The 13866-nt window shown below is 39.1% G+C and overlaps 1 protein-coding gene across 3 annotated transcripts in view; it reads left to right on the plus strand.

The window, feature by feature from the left end:
* The window catches only part of CSRNP3 (cysteine and serine rich nuclear protein 3), a 161141-nt gene that overhangs the window by 66110 nt on the left and 81165 nt on the right, over positions 1-13866 (plus strand). For 2 of the 3 annotated variants that reach the window (XM_073305694.2, XM_073305690.2), the window contains exon 1: positions 877-965. Coding sequence is in view for 1 of the 3 variants with exons in the window: in XM_073305688.2 (XP_073161789.2) it covers positions 818-965 (148 nt within the window). In the remaining 2 variants the exon portion in view is untranslated. Of the gene's footprint in view, positions 1-794; positions 966-13866 lie in introns of those variants that run through there. The other variant, XM_073305688.2, reaches the window with a different exon arrangement.

Here is a 13866-nt window from a genome sequence, read left to right on the forward strand (position 1 = left end):
AAAGAAATTGCTTCTTATCTGCTCCTTACAGTTGATTTTCCACTGATCAATGTAGGAAAAGGGTAAATACATCTGCAATACTGAAATTAATGACTTATGGGAAATCATTTTAGATCCACTTCATAAAATGACCACTATTGGTGGTTATTAGTAAACCTGAATTCCACTGTAAGGCACATTTGTAAATAAAGCAATAGGCAAGGTATTAAATATTTTGCTTTTTAAAAAATATAAAAAGTAATCTTAGGATTTTCTTAAGGAAAATTATCTCAATCAGCCTTTTTAAATCTTATGCACAGGGCCTGAAAGACCACTTGTGCTTGTTAATGAAAAATCATGTATTGTCTGAAATAAATGTACTTGATTCCTCATTTAATGTTTCTGCGTACTGGGCAAATTCAAACCTGGTGTAAAAGGGTAAAAGGGTGTAAAAGGGTATTCAGACTTCTGCTTGGTTACATCACTTTACTCCAGCTCTGAATTTGTTCCTTTGTTAAGAATTATGGATTATTTTTTTCTGTGCAAGAGTTTAATTCTAGGCCTTTGACTGTGCTGATAGAATTAAATTCTTTCATTAAAGAGAGTACAGAATTTAAGTAATGATGTCCATGAGGTAGATAAATTTTTTAAAATTTCTTTTGGTCAGTTTAACAAGTCCCAGTATACTGTCATTCAGCTGGATGTAGTAGCCACGTTTTGTCTGAAAACTTGCATAAAAAAATTGAATTTCAGACTTTGATTGCAGTCAGCGGTCAAATATTTCAAATGCTTCATTGCTCCTGTTCCTGTTACAGGTACATGTGACAGCATTGCAGCTATGAATGGAATTTTAAAGAGGAAGTTTGAAGGAGTTGACGGCTTCTCACCCTGCTCTTCTGTACAGGAATCAGACGATGAAGTTTCTAGCAGTAAAAGTGCTGATGGTGCCGATAGTGTCAGTCCATCTGCTTCTGATCATTTTACCTGTAAGTACTAAAGTCATATGTAAGGTGCAAAAAGGAACAATGTACCGGCTTAGAAGGATGCAGCTGTTTTTTAAAATGATTTTTTACTGATGATATCAATGTTTGTTTCAAGTAATTGTTCTGTGTTTATCAACTGAAGTGTTTGTTAGTAGGACAAAAAAATTGCCCAAGCCTGCCAATGGTAGGTATTTATTCAACAACTAGAAACTGAGCTTCAGAAGTTAAATTAGATTACATAATAATGTCTTATCTGCTTGTTAGAGAGAATGCAACATAGACTTTTTCCCCTCTGAAGATTTCCAATGATGTTGAAGAACAGATTTCTATTTGTTCATTTTTGTACGAAGAAATCGGCTATTACTGAAATATACAGATCTAAAAGTAAAACTGATGTCCTGTGCACCTGCTTACTCCATGTCTGGATTTGGCCTATTCTGTCCATAAGAGTGAGTGCAGGTTGCTCCAACTTCTGTGGTAGTGTGGCTGCTCCTAGCTCTGTGGGCTACTACATAGGAAGCTTATGGAGATTCCTGCCCCTCCTCCATCCCCTATGGACAAAGTGCACCTACAGGAGTTAACCAAGAGAGCAGTGTCTTCACTCCTTTGATTGCAGTTGTGTTTGGTCCTTGTATGAGGCATGAAAAGGAAGGGAACGTTTCTTGAAACCTTCCCTCATACATCCCACTCATGACCCTGTCATAATATGAACATGAACAAGTTAATGTACAATGCTGTTTTTCTTAGGATTTATTCTCAATGTAGAAAAGGCATGAAAGGCTGAACTTGCATGAGCCTTCTGAAGCCACACACAACCACATGTTCATCATGTTTCAGAATCTGAAAGTGGAAGGCAGCTTAGGTGAAAGTGATCATAAAATGACAGAGTTCATGATTTTAAGGAAAGGTAAGAAGGAAAACAGCAGAATAAAGATAATGGATTCGGGAAGGCGTACATTAGCAAACTCAGGGAGTTGGTAGGTAAGATCCCATGGGAATCAAGTTTAAGGGGGAAACAGTTCAAGAGAGTGGGTGCTTTTTCAAAAAGACATTATTAAAGACACAAGAGCAAACTATTCTACTGCGTGGAAAGATAGGAAGTATGGCAAGAGACCACCCTGGCTTAACCAGGAGATCTTCAATTATCTGAATCTCAAAAGAAAGTCCTGCAAAAAGTGGAAGCCAGGTAGAAATTGCAAATAATGAATATAAAAAAAACCCCACAAGCACGGACGGACAGTATTAGAATGGCCAAGGCAGAAAATGAGATTAAACTAGCAAATGTGTTAGAAGTAAGAAGACGACCAAGGACAGGGTAGGCCTGTTACTCAGTGGGGGGGATAACAGAAAATGTGGAAATGTCAGAAGTGCTAAATGCCTTTCTTGTTTCAGTTTTCACCAATCAGGTTAGTAGCATGGGACATAGTGAACGCCAGTGAAAATGAGGTAGGAGATGAGGCTAAAATAGGGAAACAAGAAGTTAAAAATGACTTAGGGCTAGTCTACATTGGCAACACTAAAGCGCTGCTACTGCAGCGCTCTTAACGTGCCTTGTGTGGTCGCGGCACAGCGCTGGGAGAGAGCTCTCCCAGCGCTCTAAAAAAACCATCTCCACAAGCAGCGCAGCTCACAGCACTGGGAGCGCTGTCTACACTGGCGCTTTACGTGCTGAAACTGCTGCGCTCAGGGAGGTGTTCTTTCCCAGCCCTAAGTGAGAAAGTTGCAGCGCTGCAAATTTCCAGTGTAGACAAGCCCTTAGACAAGTCAGATGTCTTCAAGTCAGTAGGGCCTGATGAAATACATCCTAAAATACTCAAGGAGTTTACTGAGGAGATATCTGAGCCATTAGCGATTAGCTTAGAAAACTCATGGAAGACAGGAGAGATTTTAGAGGATGGGCACAATGTTTGCCCTCCTCTATAAAAAGGGGAATGAGGACAACCTGCGGAATTACAGAGCAGTGAGCATAACTTCATCACCCAAAAAGATAATGGAGCAAATAATCAAGCAATCAGTTTACAAGCACCTAGAAGATAATAAGGTGATAAGTAACAATCAACATGGATTTGTCAAGAACAAATCATGTCAAACCAACCTGATAACTTTCTTTGACAAGGTAACAAGCCTTGTGGAAAGCAGTAGATGTGTATCTTGACTTTGTAGTAAGGCTTTTGATACTGTTTCACATTACTGTACCTTGTCATAAACAAACTAGGGAAGTATAACCTAAATTGAGCTACTATAAGGTGGAAGCATAACTGGTTGGAAAACCGTTCCCATGAAGTAGTTATCAGTGATTCATAGTCAAGCTGGAAGGGCATATTAAGAGGGATGGGTCATGCGTCCAGTTCTGTTCAATATCTTCATCATTGATTTAGACAGTGGCATAGAGAGGACACTTTTATAAAGTTTGTGGAGGATACCAAGCTGGTAGAGGTTGCAAGTGCTTTGGAGGATTGGATTAAAATTCAAAATGATCTGGACAAACTGGAGAAATAGTCTGAAGAAAATAGGATGAAATTCAATAAGGACAAATGCAAAGTACTCCACTTAGGAAGGAACAATTGCCAAATTGGAAGTGATGGTCTTGGAAGGAGTACTATGGAAAGGGATCTGGGGGGTCATAGTGAATCACAAGCTAAATAAGAGTCAGTGTCATACTGTTGCAAAAAAAGTGAACATAATTCTGGGATGTATCAGCAGGAGTGTTGTAAGCAAGACACAAGAAGAAGTAATTCTTCCACTCTACTCTGTGCTGGTAAGGCTTCAGTTTGAGTACTGTGTCCACTTCTAGGCACCACATTTCAGGAAAGATGTGGATAAATTGGAGAAAGTCCGGAGGAGAGCAACAAAAACTATTAAAGGTCTAGAAAACCGGACCTATGAGGAAAGATTTTAAAAATGGGCTTGTTTAGTCTGGAGAAGAGAAGACTAAGGGGGGACATAACCGTTTAAGTACATAAAAGGAGAAGAGTAAAAAATTATTCTCCTTAACCTCTGATGATAGGACAAGAAGCAATAGGCTTAAATTGCAGAAAGGGAGGTTTAGGTTAGACCTTGGGGTTGTTAAGCGCTGGAACAAATTGTCTAGGGAGGTTGTGGAATCTGTCATTGGCGATTTTAAAGAACAGTTTAGACAAACACCAGTCAGGAATGGTCTAGTTCAGGGGTTCTCAAGCTGGGGGTCAGGACACCTCAGAGGGTTGTGAGATTATTACATGGGGGTACACAAGCTGTCAGCCTCCACCCCAAACCCCACTTTGCCTCCAGCATTTATAATGGTGTTAAATATATATAAAAGTGTTTTTAATTTATTATGGGGGGGGTCACACTCAGAGGCTTGCTATGTGAAAGGGGTCACCAGTACAAAAGTTTGAGAACCACTGGTCTAGTTATTACTTAGTTCTGCCTTGAGTGCGTGGGACTGGTTTAGATGACCTATTGAAGTCCCTTCCAGTCCTATACTTCTGTGGTTCTATGTATAATTTATATAAATGAGTAATAATAGTAATACATGGACTTTTTATTGGCAGACATTTGTGGCTGCCTAGGAGGTGGTGAGCATGGACCTTGGAACAGACAATACCATGTTAATTTCAAGGTCAAGCTGTTCAGTGCAACCTTTGAAATACACCTGGAAGTAATAACTAAGTGAGAGTGGAGCAACTTCCTATGAACATATAGAACCTCTGCTCTAGCCTCTGCCCTGACTTTGACCGATTTTCAAAAGCACTCAAAGTTGATGGGACTCCGCAGGGAGTTTTACCATGAACCTCAGTGGGAGCAGAGTTAGGCCAATGATAAGTATTTTTGAAAATTCAACCTTTTCTGTTTACTTCTCATTGAATTAAAAGTGGTATTGAAGATTTATACAAATTAAAATGGTTTGGGACCTAGTTATTTGTGAGAACCACCTCAACCTCATTACCACATAGTGATTGCTTGGGAGCTCTGAATCTGAACTCTGCAAGCCCAGTAACAGGGTTTTCTCAGTCTGGAATTCATTTTACTTGACAGTCTGCCAGAGCTTGAATCTAGTGAACAGGCTTCAGGGCTCGATGAAAGATACAGTCATTGTTTATTATTTTTGGCTTGGGTTCTTAGTTTTTGTTTGTTTCATTCCTGACAGAACGGCAGCCTATTTACTGACATTTCTGTAGGCAGTGGCAGTACTTTGTTAATTTGATTCATTGTGGGTAATTTCTTAGTAAGATTTTCTTTTTAAAAAAAATAATTGTGAAATAAGTGTCTGACTGCTACAGCAATAGACAGTACAAACCAATGAAGTAAATCAGCCAGTTTAAGTGTTGTGATACTTACATGACTTGCTGTACGTGGTATGTGAGATGTGAAGCAAAAGAGAATAAGTAAGTTTTGAACATGAGCCTTGTTCTCTGTTTGCATCTTGCATAGTCATTTGTGGCTGTAACATGCTACAAAATCAAAATAGTAGCATTTTATGCTCACTTTGCACTCAGTTTTCACAGGCAGGAATGACTGCACAAGGTGCGAGGCAATGTTGAATCAGACCCCAAGTCTGAGAAAAATAGAGACTTTATTTTAAAAAGGAAATAAAAATGCAAAAATTCTTTTAAAATATTTGAAGAACTTTTGACTGGTTCCCTGCTCTCCACACAGTATGTAGTTTTAGGAAAGCTGAGCTTTTCCTTTCTAAAAACTTGTGATTAGTTAAAGTTGTTGCCCAAATTCTGTTAGTTCCATATTTTCTAGAAAGAGACTGTCATAGTCAGTCTAGCATAGGTGAGAAATTAAAATGTTTGGGACATTTTCTGAAACAGGTTTGAGTATTCTAGAAGAACATTTTTCTTTTCAGTCAGATGCTAGTGAGCTTAGGATTCTTGCTTTTTGCTCCCTACACTCAGTAAATTTTACTTTGCAGTCAGCCATTCAAAATGTGAGTATTAAAAAGAATTAACTGTCTATCTCCAACTGTAAGGAGAATACCACATTGAGGTCAATAGGATTACTCACAAAGATTAGTCATGTGAGGGAGTTTCACAATTGGGTCCCCTACTCAGGGGGTGCTGGAACTATTTGTATAGTGGGGGTGCTGAGAGCCATTGAACCAGACTGAAACCCTGTATATGATGGAAATCACTTCAAGTCAGGGGATGCTGCCGCACCACCAGCACCCTTAGTTCCAGCCCCTATGCCCCTACTAGTAGAATGCAGAGGAGGTCTCTGTATATTGCCTCACTGTCATAGCATACACTATACCCACAACAATAGCTCCAACTCTGAGGAGATGGGAGACACATTTGCTTTTACCTAGCCCTGAGGCCACTGTTTCTTTTCAAATTCATTCCTCTTCGGCTTAGCTTTATGAAATATTATATTTCTTCTGTACCTGTATTCCCTGAAGTTTAGACTACCACTGTCCATTTGCAGCCAGAGTACTATTCGTAAAAATCCAAAACAATTCATAGGAGTTCAGTTCACTCTTAACAATACATATGGAGATCAGTCAGTTCTCAAAGGGATTGCTGAGACACAGAACATCACTGAAAAGAAAAAACATCGTGCTATGCACTCTTGTTATCCATATCTATACTTAGTCATTCCTTGTAATGAAAGTAAAATGTTAAATATTTTCATATTTGCCAAATTCTTACAAATAGAATCAAATTATTTTCCATTTGCTTGGCAGTGTCTAATGGAGATATGTATGCTTCTTTTCATAATTTGTGAGAAATTTTACGTGCGTAAAAGTGCAGTGAATTCAATACATAGATACCATTAAAACTCTATTGGTGTTTCAAATGTAAAACATTTTTAAGACCTGTGTTTGAATTCCACTGGGCTGGAGAGGGGTGGGAAACCTGGAATACTTACACCTACCATTGACAAAAATCACAAAATCAAAATCTTGAAGCTAATGCACTAGTATCTCTCCCATGTTTTTGAGATTCATCGTACAAATAAAGCAATCTGATGCTTTCTGATAATTTGAGCATGTAGTATATATGCTGAAAGAAACTTCAATCTGACCTTCGTAAATGGGTGCCAGTTTGTTACTTTTGGCTTATGGATAGAAGTTTAACCAGTACACTCGTGGAACTTAATACAATCAATGGAACTCTGGGACATCCCCAGGCATTATTAGCCTACTTCATGAGTTGTTCATTTGACAGCTAGAATAATTAAGTAGTTAAACCAGCAGAGGAGAAGGCTACATCTCAATGAATAAAATCCCAAATTCTAAGCAGAATGAGGCAGTGAATGTTAAGTTTTAAATTAAATATAAAAAGGGGCTTTTACATCATAAGAGATCCCAACACCAACAACAGAAGTATATGTATACAATATCTCTTATATATGTGGCAATAAATTAAAAAAACTGTCTTTAAAGAATCTTAAAATTATGAGATCTGCAAAATGGGACTGTTTTTTAACCAGGTTGTTAATTTCAAGTAAATTTTGTATATAAAAGTAGTAATAAAATAAACCATATTTCAAGACGTAATTATATTTTTGGTTAGTTGATTGATTTAGATACTGTGATAATGCAGTGTTTATGACTAAAGCAGATATTTGGCCTTCATTAGGGCTAAATGCTCCCCTCTGTTTCTGTGTGTGGTTGTGAGCAAACGAGTAAAATTCATGACCTTGAAGGGAGAGGGAGACCTAGAAGTGGACAATGCCAGCTCTGCACTATGCTTTCCCTTTCTTTCCTCTCCTCTTCCCCACAGAAATCCATCTGGGGATATCCCATAGGGATCAGCCTCTGGCTAAACAAGGAGTCAGGAGGGGGTAAAATTATTAGGAGGGTACTCTCCAAAGCTGCTCCCCCAAAAAAGCTCTGCAGAGCATTTGTGTCCCCCTGAGTTTCCTCTTCCATACATGGGACTAACCTGACCAGGAGACAAACTGGCATTTAAACTTTTACTGATCCATCCAGATAGCTTCCATTCCACAGGTTTTAAAATGTTTAATGGACATTTTTGTAGATAAATGTAATTATAAATGTATATTAATAAACAGCAAAATAGGTAGCAATCTTAATGATAATATCTTTAATTTAAGAAGGCAATTCCATTGTAAGGCTCTGTCTTCAAGCGCTTATAATTTTTTGCAGCATAAACTGTAACACTAAAAACAATGGGGTGAAATCCTGGCACAACTGAAGTTAATGGGAGTTTTCTATTGATTTCACTGGGACCAGGATTTCACTCTCTGTTATATCAGAATTGTCAGCAATCTCACAGGCATCTGAGACTGGTCGGAACTCATATCTGCCGCAGGCCACATGGCTGCTGTAATTTATGCCAGGTGGAATGGACCTGGATCATTAGAACACATGCACTGACTATGCTAGCTCCTGCCCCCAGACAGCCCACTCTGCTGTGCTTCCTATAGAGAGTGTGGGAGTAGGTGATGTAAAGCCTAGATTTCGGGAACCTTCACGTGCCATCAGCATAAAGGATTTGGTGCTCTGTGTATGTCTGTGCTTTACATACACACACTTAGCGTGGGCACCTTAAAATTTGTCATTTACTTTTAGAAATCTTTAAACATTGTCATATTGATGATGATTCTGATTGTAAGCATAGGGAATATGAGTATCGGATAGTATCCTATTCTAAATGTATGTACCCAAATAAAAAACAACAACAATTTCCTACCAAAAAGTTAAGGATGAATGTATGTTTCAAGGAATCCAGCTGACCGGAATCCCACCAACAAATAAATACATAAAAATCATAAAAAATGCTACATCTCTTACAAAATCCCCAAAGTTAGAAAGTATTGAAATGAAAGTTTAGGGAAATCTAACTGGCTTTCCACTGTCATAAACCTTCATCAGTCACTGTCACACCACCCAATTTTCTCCGCTCTAGTGAACTGAGCATCCGAACACTTCTGTGAGGCATGCTATTATTATCTCCATTTCACAGATGAGGCACAGAAAGTCTAATTCCAAAATTTTCAGAAGTGGTCTCTGATTTAGGATTCCTCCATTCTTAGTGCCTGACTTGAGAGACGTAGGGAGTAGTGGGTACTGAACACCCACAAAATCAGCCCTATGTTTCTCAGGCTAATAATGCAAAAACTGAGGCACTCGAAATTAGAGGCTAGTTTTAAAAATTTTGGAGTTAGCTTTTCTGTGCCACATGTAGCCCATCTGTAAAATATGGGGGTATTACTGCTTACCTCCCAGACTCTAACCATAAGATTACAATAACGGATATTATTTTGTGATTAATACTACTGTGTTTTGGATTTGAGAACTATTTGACTTTCTGGTTAAATTCACCCAAGCATTTCCAAAATGAAAACTTGGGCCAGTAAGTGATTTCCCAGCAGACAGTTTCCATTTACTATTGCTATGTCATGACTGACTTGTTCTACTTTTTGCAGTTTCCATGACAACCATTTTGATTTTTGATCTGCAAAGAATAATAATGTATTGCGAAGAGGTATAAAATATTTTTGGAACATGTTATTTCATCAGAGGAATAGAGCAAACACACCAGGGCAGTTTTCATTAATCAGTATTGTAATTGTAGAATCACCGTATAAATATGAATCTTTGTTTATGACCGACTGCAGACCACGCCTACTAATTTTCCAGATAGTATAGAACAAGGAAATACTGGAAAATAATGAAGCCTTATTACAATTGTAGAACAGCTTTCTGGTAAAGTAATAATAATACTTAGAGATTCTTAGGCACCTTCATTTTGAGTATCAGAGGTATTATCATTCCTATGTTACAAATGAAAAATTAAAGCAGAGTAAGATTGTGATTTGCCCAAGGCCATATATAGCAAGTCAATTTCAGAGCTCAGGTGACAATTTGGAGGCAGACAAAGTGTTAGCAACATGGCAATCAAGAGGTAGATAAGTGGGTTTCTTGAAGTGAGGGGCAATAGCAAAGCAAGGTGAGTTTTTGGGGTGGCAAGAAGGGTTTAGGAGGAGCTTCTGGAGGAGCAGAGAGTAGATGCTGGGAAGATGTAGTGAAGAAGCCAGTAGCAAGGTGGGAAGACAGCTTGTTGAGTGTGTGGGTCACCTCTCGTGTGTGAAGAAGAGAAGAGAGTCCCTCACTCCCATGGAGGGAGGAGGAGGTTGGCAAGCAGTGACCCCCTCTCCACAGTAAGACCAAGGAGGTGGGAGTGGCAGATCTCACTTGGCAAACATGTCAGCCTGCAGAAGGTTTGGAAGTTGGCTGGTTGGTAAGTGAGAGAAGGGAGGAGAGATGGGTGAGTGAACTAAATGACAGTTGGCCAGGTTTCTTAGATCAAAGAAATTTAATGCACCAAGAATGTTGAAAATCCTTTGTGCACTGAGGAGGACTCATTCTTTTTCACTTCAGAGGTTTTGTGCAGAATCATGAGGAAGGATTGGGTGCAAACTGATGTAACCTGCTAGTAAATCCACTGCTCCCAGAACATGTGCTCATACACCACCCAGTTTAAGTAACAAGAGAAACACTACAGCAGTTAGTGTGTTCATCCTAAATACTGGAAGCTAGTGTAAAGGCTGTATGAAGTAACTTTCTCCCTGATACTGTTGTCCTCTTGTTTCCTGCAAAGCAGTTAAGTAATTTCTATTGTGTTCATCTGGTGTCAGCAACAGATTGCTCTGCATAAATGTATTGCTGCTGATTGAGAAATAGTATGTAATAACAATTTTAAAAATTGCCATCCAGTTCTAAATCTAGTGGTGCGATTGCCCCTTTTCCAGAACAAAACCAGTCCCATTTATCAGATGTTTAGAGTTTAATGATCATATCAATGTATCTTTAATGTGAAGTTAAGACTCATGTTTTCAAAGTTTACTTATATTACTGAATGCTTTGGATTTTGGATGCCCAAACTTGAGATATAGGCTGACTGGTGGATTTTTAGAACTTCTGAAAATTGGGCCTTGGGTGTATCATGCTGGAAACCTAGTAACTGAAGCACTTAACGTTACTTAAGACTTCTGAAAATGTAGTCCTCATTTTTAGAGTGTTGTAGTGCAGAATCTGCATTTGATATGGGAAAACACTTGTTTTGGCTCTCTGGTTTCAAGTGAGACAGCAGTATTATTTGTAATCTCACCTGTTTATCAAAGAAAGCAGCCATTGGCTATGGTCAGCTATGGAGCTATAGTTCAGCAATGGTTACTATGGAAACCAAATAAGTGACCTACATTTTACCAAACACAGTGATAGAGTTTCTGTGTTTTGGGGGGAAACCCCCCACCCCATGGACATACACATTTTTAAATTAACTTTGATTGTTGTTGTTTTTAACTTTATGTACACCATTAAACCTAGCAAATAAATTTAATTTAGTGTCTTTTGTCTGTAGACAGGAGTGGAGGGGACACTAAAATCTTTGAGCTGATGCACCATTAAAACATTAAAGTATTACAAAATAATAAAAATTTTGATCTTTGCTGTCTCTCTTAATATATTTGCAGGAAGAACATAACCAGATTTTATGAATTAGAGTGTGCATTCTTAGAATGCTGTATTTATATAGCTGCTAAATATGAATGCTCTATAAGGCCTTACCATCAAACAGCTAAATCTTGCAAAGATATGTGCTTGACTGACTCTACCAATGCACTCTCTGGGGCCGCTCATGTTAATAACGTTACTCAAAGTCTGAAGTATTGAGTCCTAAATAAACACCAGGGTTGAGATTCTGGTCCCACTGAAGTTAATGTGACTTTTGCCATTGGCTTCAGTACAGCCAGGATTGCATCTCAGGTCAAGAGAAGATTAACACAGGGAATGTTTGGAGAAAGCAGTTCTCAAAGCAGTTCTTTGGCACCGTCGTAGAACTGATCAATGAAATTGTTCTTAATTGTTCACTTTATTAATATAACTTCATAAGCAAAGTTTTATGAATGAAACAACATTCATTCATAAAACCGGTTACCCCAATAACTGGCTAATTGAGTTTCACTTTCAATCCAATTGCTGCTTAAATTGCTGAAATTTACACTGTTTCAACATTGTAACTTCTGCTCACTGTTTGTCATTCATTAGACTTGTCTATATTTTAACTCAAACTCCATTTTAACTTGTCCCAACTCCATTTTAAAATGCTCACTCCGTTTTGTAAAAGCTTGCTGCAACCTTCATTTTTTCAAAACCCTGCTGTAATCCTATTAGTTTAGATGTGTGAATGAGGTATGGATGGATGATGAAATCAACCTCCAGCCCCAGCCTGTCCTGATGAAATAAAGTGTAAACACCCAACGGCTGAAGATGCAGACAACAGCCCTGACAAAGTAAGAGGAGTCCACCCTCAAAAGAAAAGAGCAAAAGTACAATTGAAGAAACATCAAAGCCAGGTCTTAGGCTGAAAGTCATGTCTGCAATTGAAGGGTGATCAATCACACCGAACCCAGAGGCAGCATGACACAGCAAGACCTATAGACTCTGGATTCAAACTAAAGCCTACAAAAAGGATGAGTGAGATGGAAGACTTTGAAGGGTAACATTCTGCTGCCAACATGGAAGGGCATCGGTGCATGCCCAACAGAGACCCAGCTCTTCCTTGTGCCCGGCTTTCCTGGCCAGTTAGCCGCCACAAGCTACGAACCCAAGCCACGATCTCAAGCTACATTCAGGACTGGTAACGATACAGCATCTGCAGAACTTGTGTGTGTTTGTGAACGAACGTGTGAATGAATGTGAAACTGAATGAAATGTTATAGCTATAACTGACTGACTACTATGGTTCTTTTTGTATTCACAATAAATGTGACATTTTGTCTTATCCCCTTTAACAAGATCCTGCTGGTTTTTATTTTATTGGTATAACACTGTGACTCCCCTTCTGACAACAAAAATTCGTACAGGAGCCCAGGAGAGGGGACTGAAGCCTGAATCCTGCTGCAGTGGGCAGTGGGGCCAAAGCCCGAGCCCTACTACCCCAGTCGGGAGGGCCCAAAGCCCAAGGGCTTCAGCCCTGGGCAGGGGACCTGTAACTTGAGCCCTGCTGCCCAGGACGGAAGCTGATGCCTAAGCCCCGCTGCACAAGGCTGAAGCCCTCGGACTTTGGCCCTGGATGGTGGGGCTCGGACTTTAGCAAGTCTAACGTCACCTCTGGCGACCCCATTAAAATGGGGTTGCAACCCACTTTGGCGTCCCAACCCACAGTTTAAGAACCGCTGGGTTAGGCGAAAGGTGAGGACAATGGGTGAAATTCAAAATAAAACTTAGATAGGACTTTAATGGTGCACTGACCATATGCTGGCCCTTTATACAGGGGTAAACACTCAATAAGATTTCATGGGCAGTTACATGGTCATAAAGTTGGCTAGCATATGTACCTTAATGGTTATACTTTTTAAAAAAAGTCATTAACTGTTGTGATTTGATTAGAACGGTTACTTACAGGAAAGCTTAAACAAATGGGTTTTGAGAAGGATTTACTAAAACAGATTTTTAAGGAGAGAAGTTGCATTTATTATTCTTCTGCAATTTGATTTTTTTTGTTGTTGTTCAAGTAACTGATCTTTCATTACATCTCTCTGAGAAAGTCAAAAAAGGGAAGAGCTTTGTATATATGTTAACTGGAGTGTTCTAGGTTTTTCCAGCCAAAGCAGAGTTGTGTGTTTCCAGACTGTACCTAGCATATCGTAACAGAAATGGTTAATTTATGCAAAGGGGAAGCCTTCCCTTTCTGGGAATCAAACCCAGGCTGTGGCTGTGAGAGTGCCACTGAATCCTGATCAGTAGACCACCAAGGAAAAGATACAAGAAAGTCCGTCTTTGTGCAGTGTTGTCATGAGCTGGAGAAGAGCATGTGTGGAATGGCAAGCCAAAGGATAGACAGGATCAGATTAGTAACAGCAATGTTGTCAAAAATTCTAGATCTGTTTAACTATTCTCAGGTCAACTGTTCCTACAATGAAGTATTTTAAATTCTTAAATTTAAGT

Source organism: Lepidochelys kempii, chromosome 11 (assembly GCF_965140285.1).
Source record: "Lepidochelys kempii isolate rLepKem1 chromosome 11, rLepKem1.hap1, whole genome shotgun sequence".
NCBI classification, from domain to species: domain Eukaryota; kingdom Metazoa; phylum Chordata; order Testudines; family Cheloniidae; genus Lepidochelys; species Lepidochelys kempii.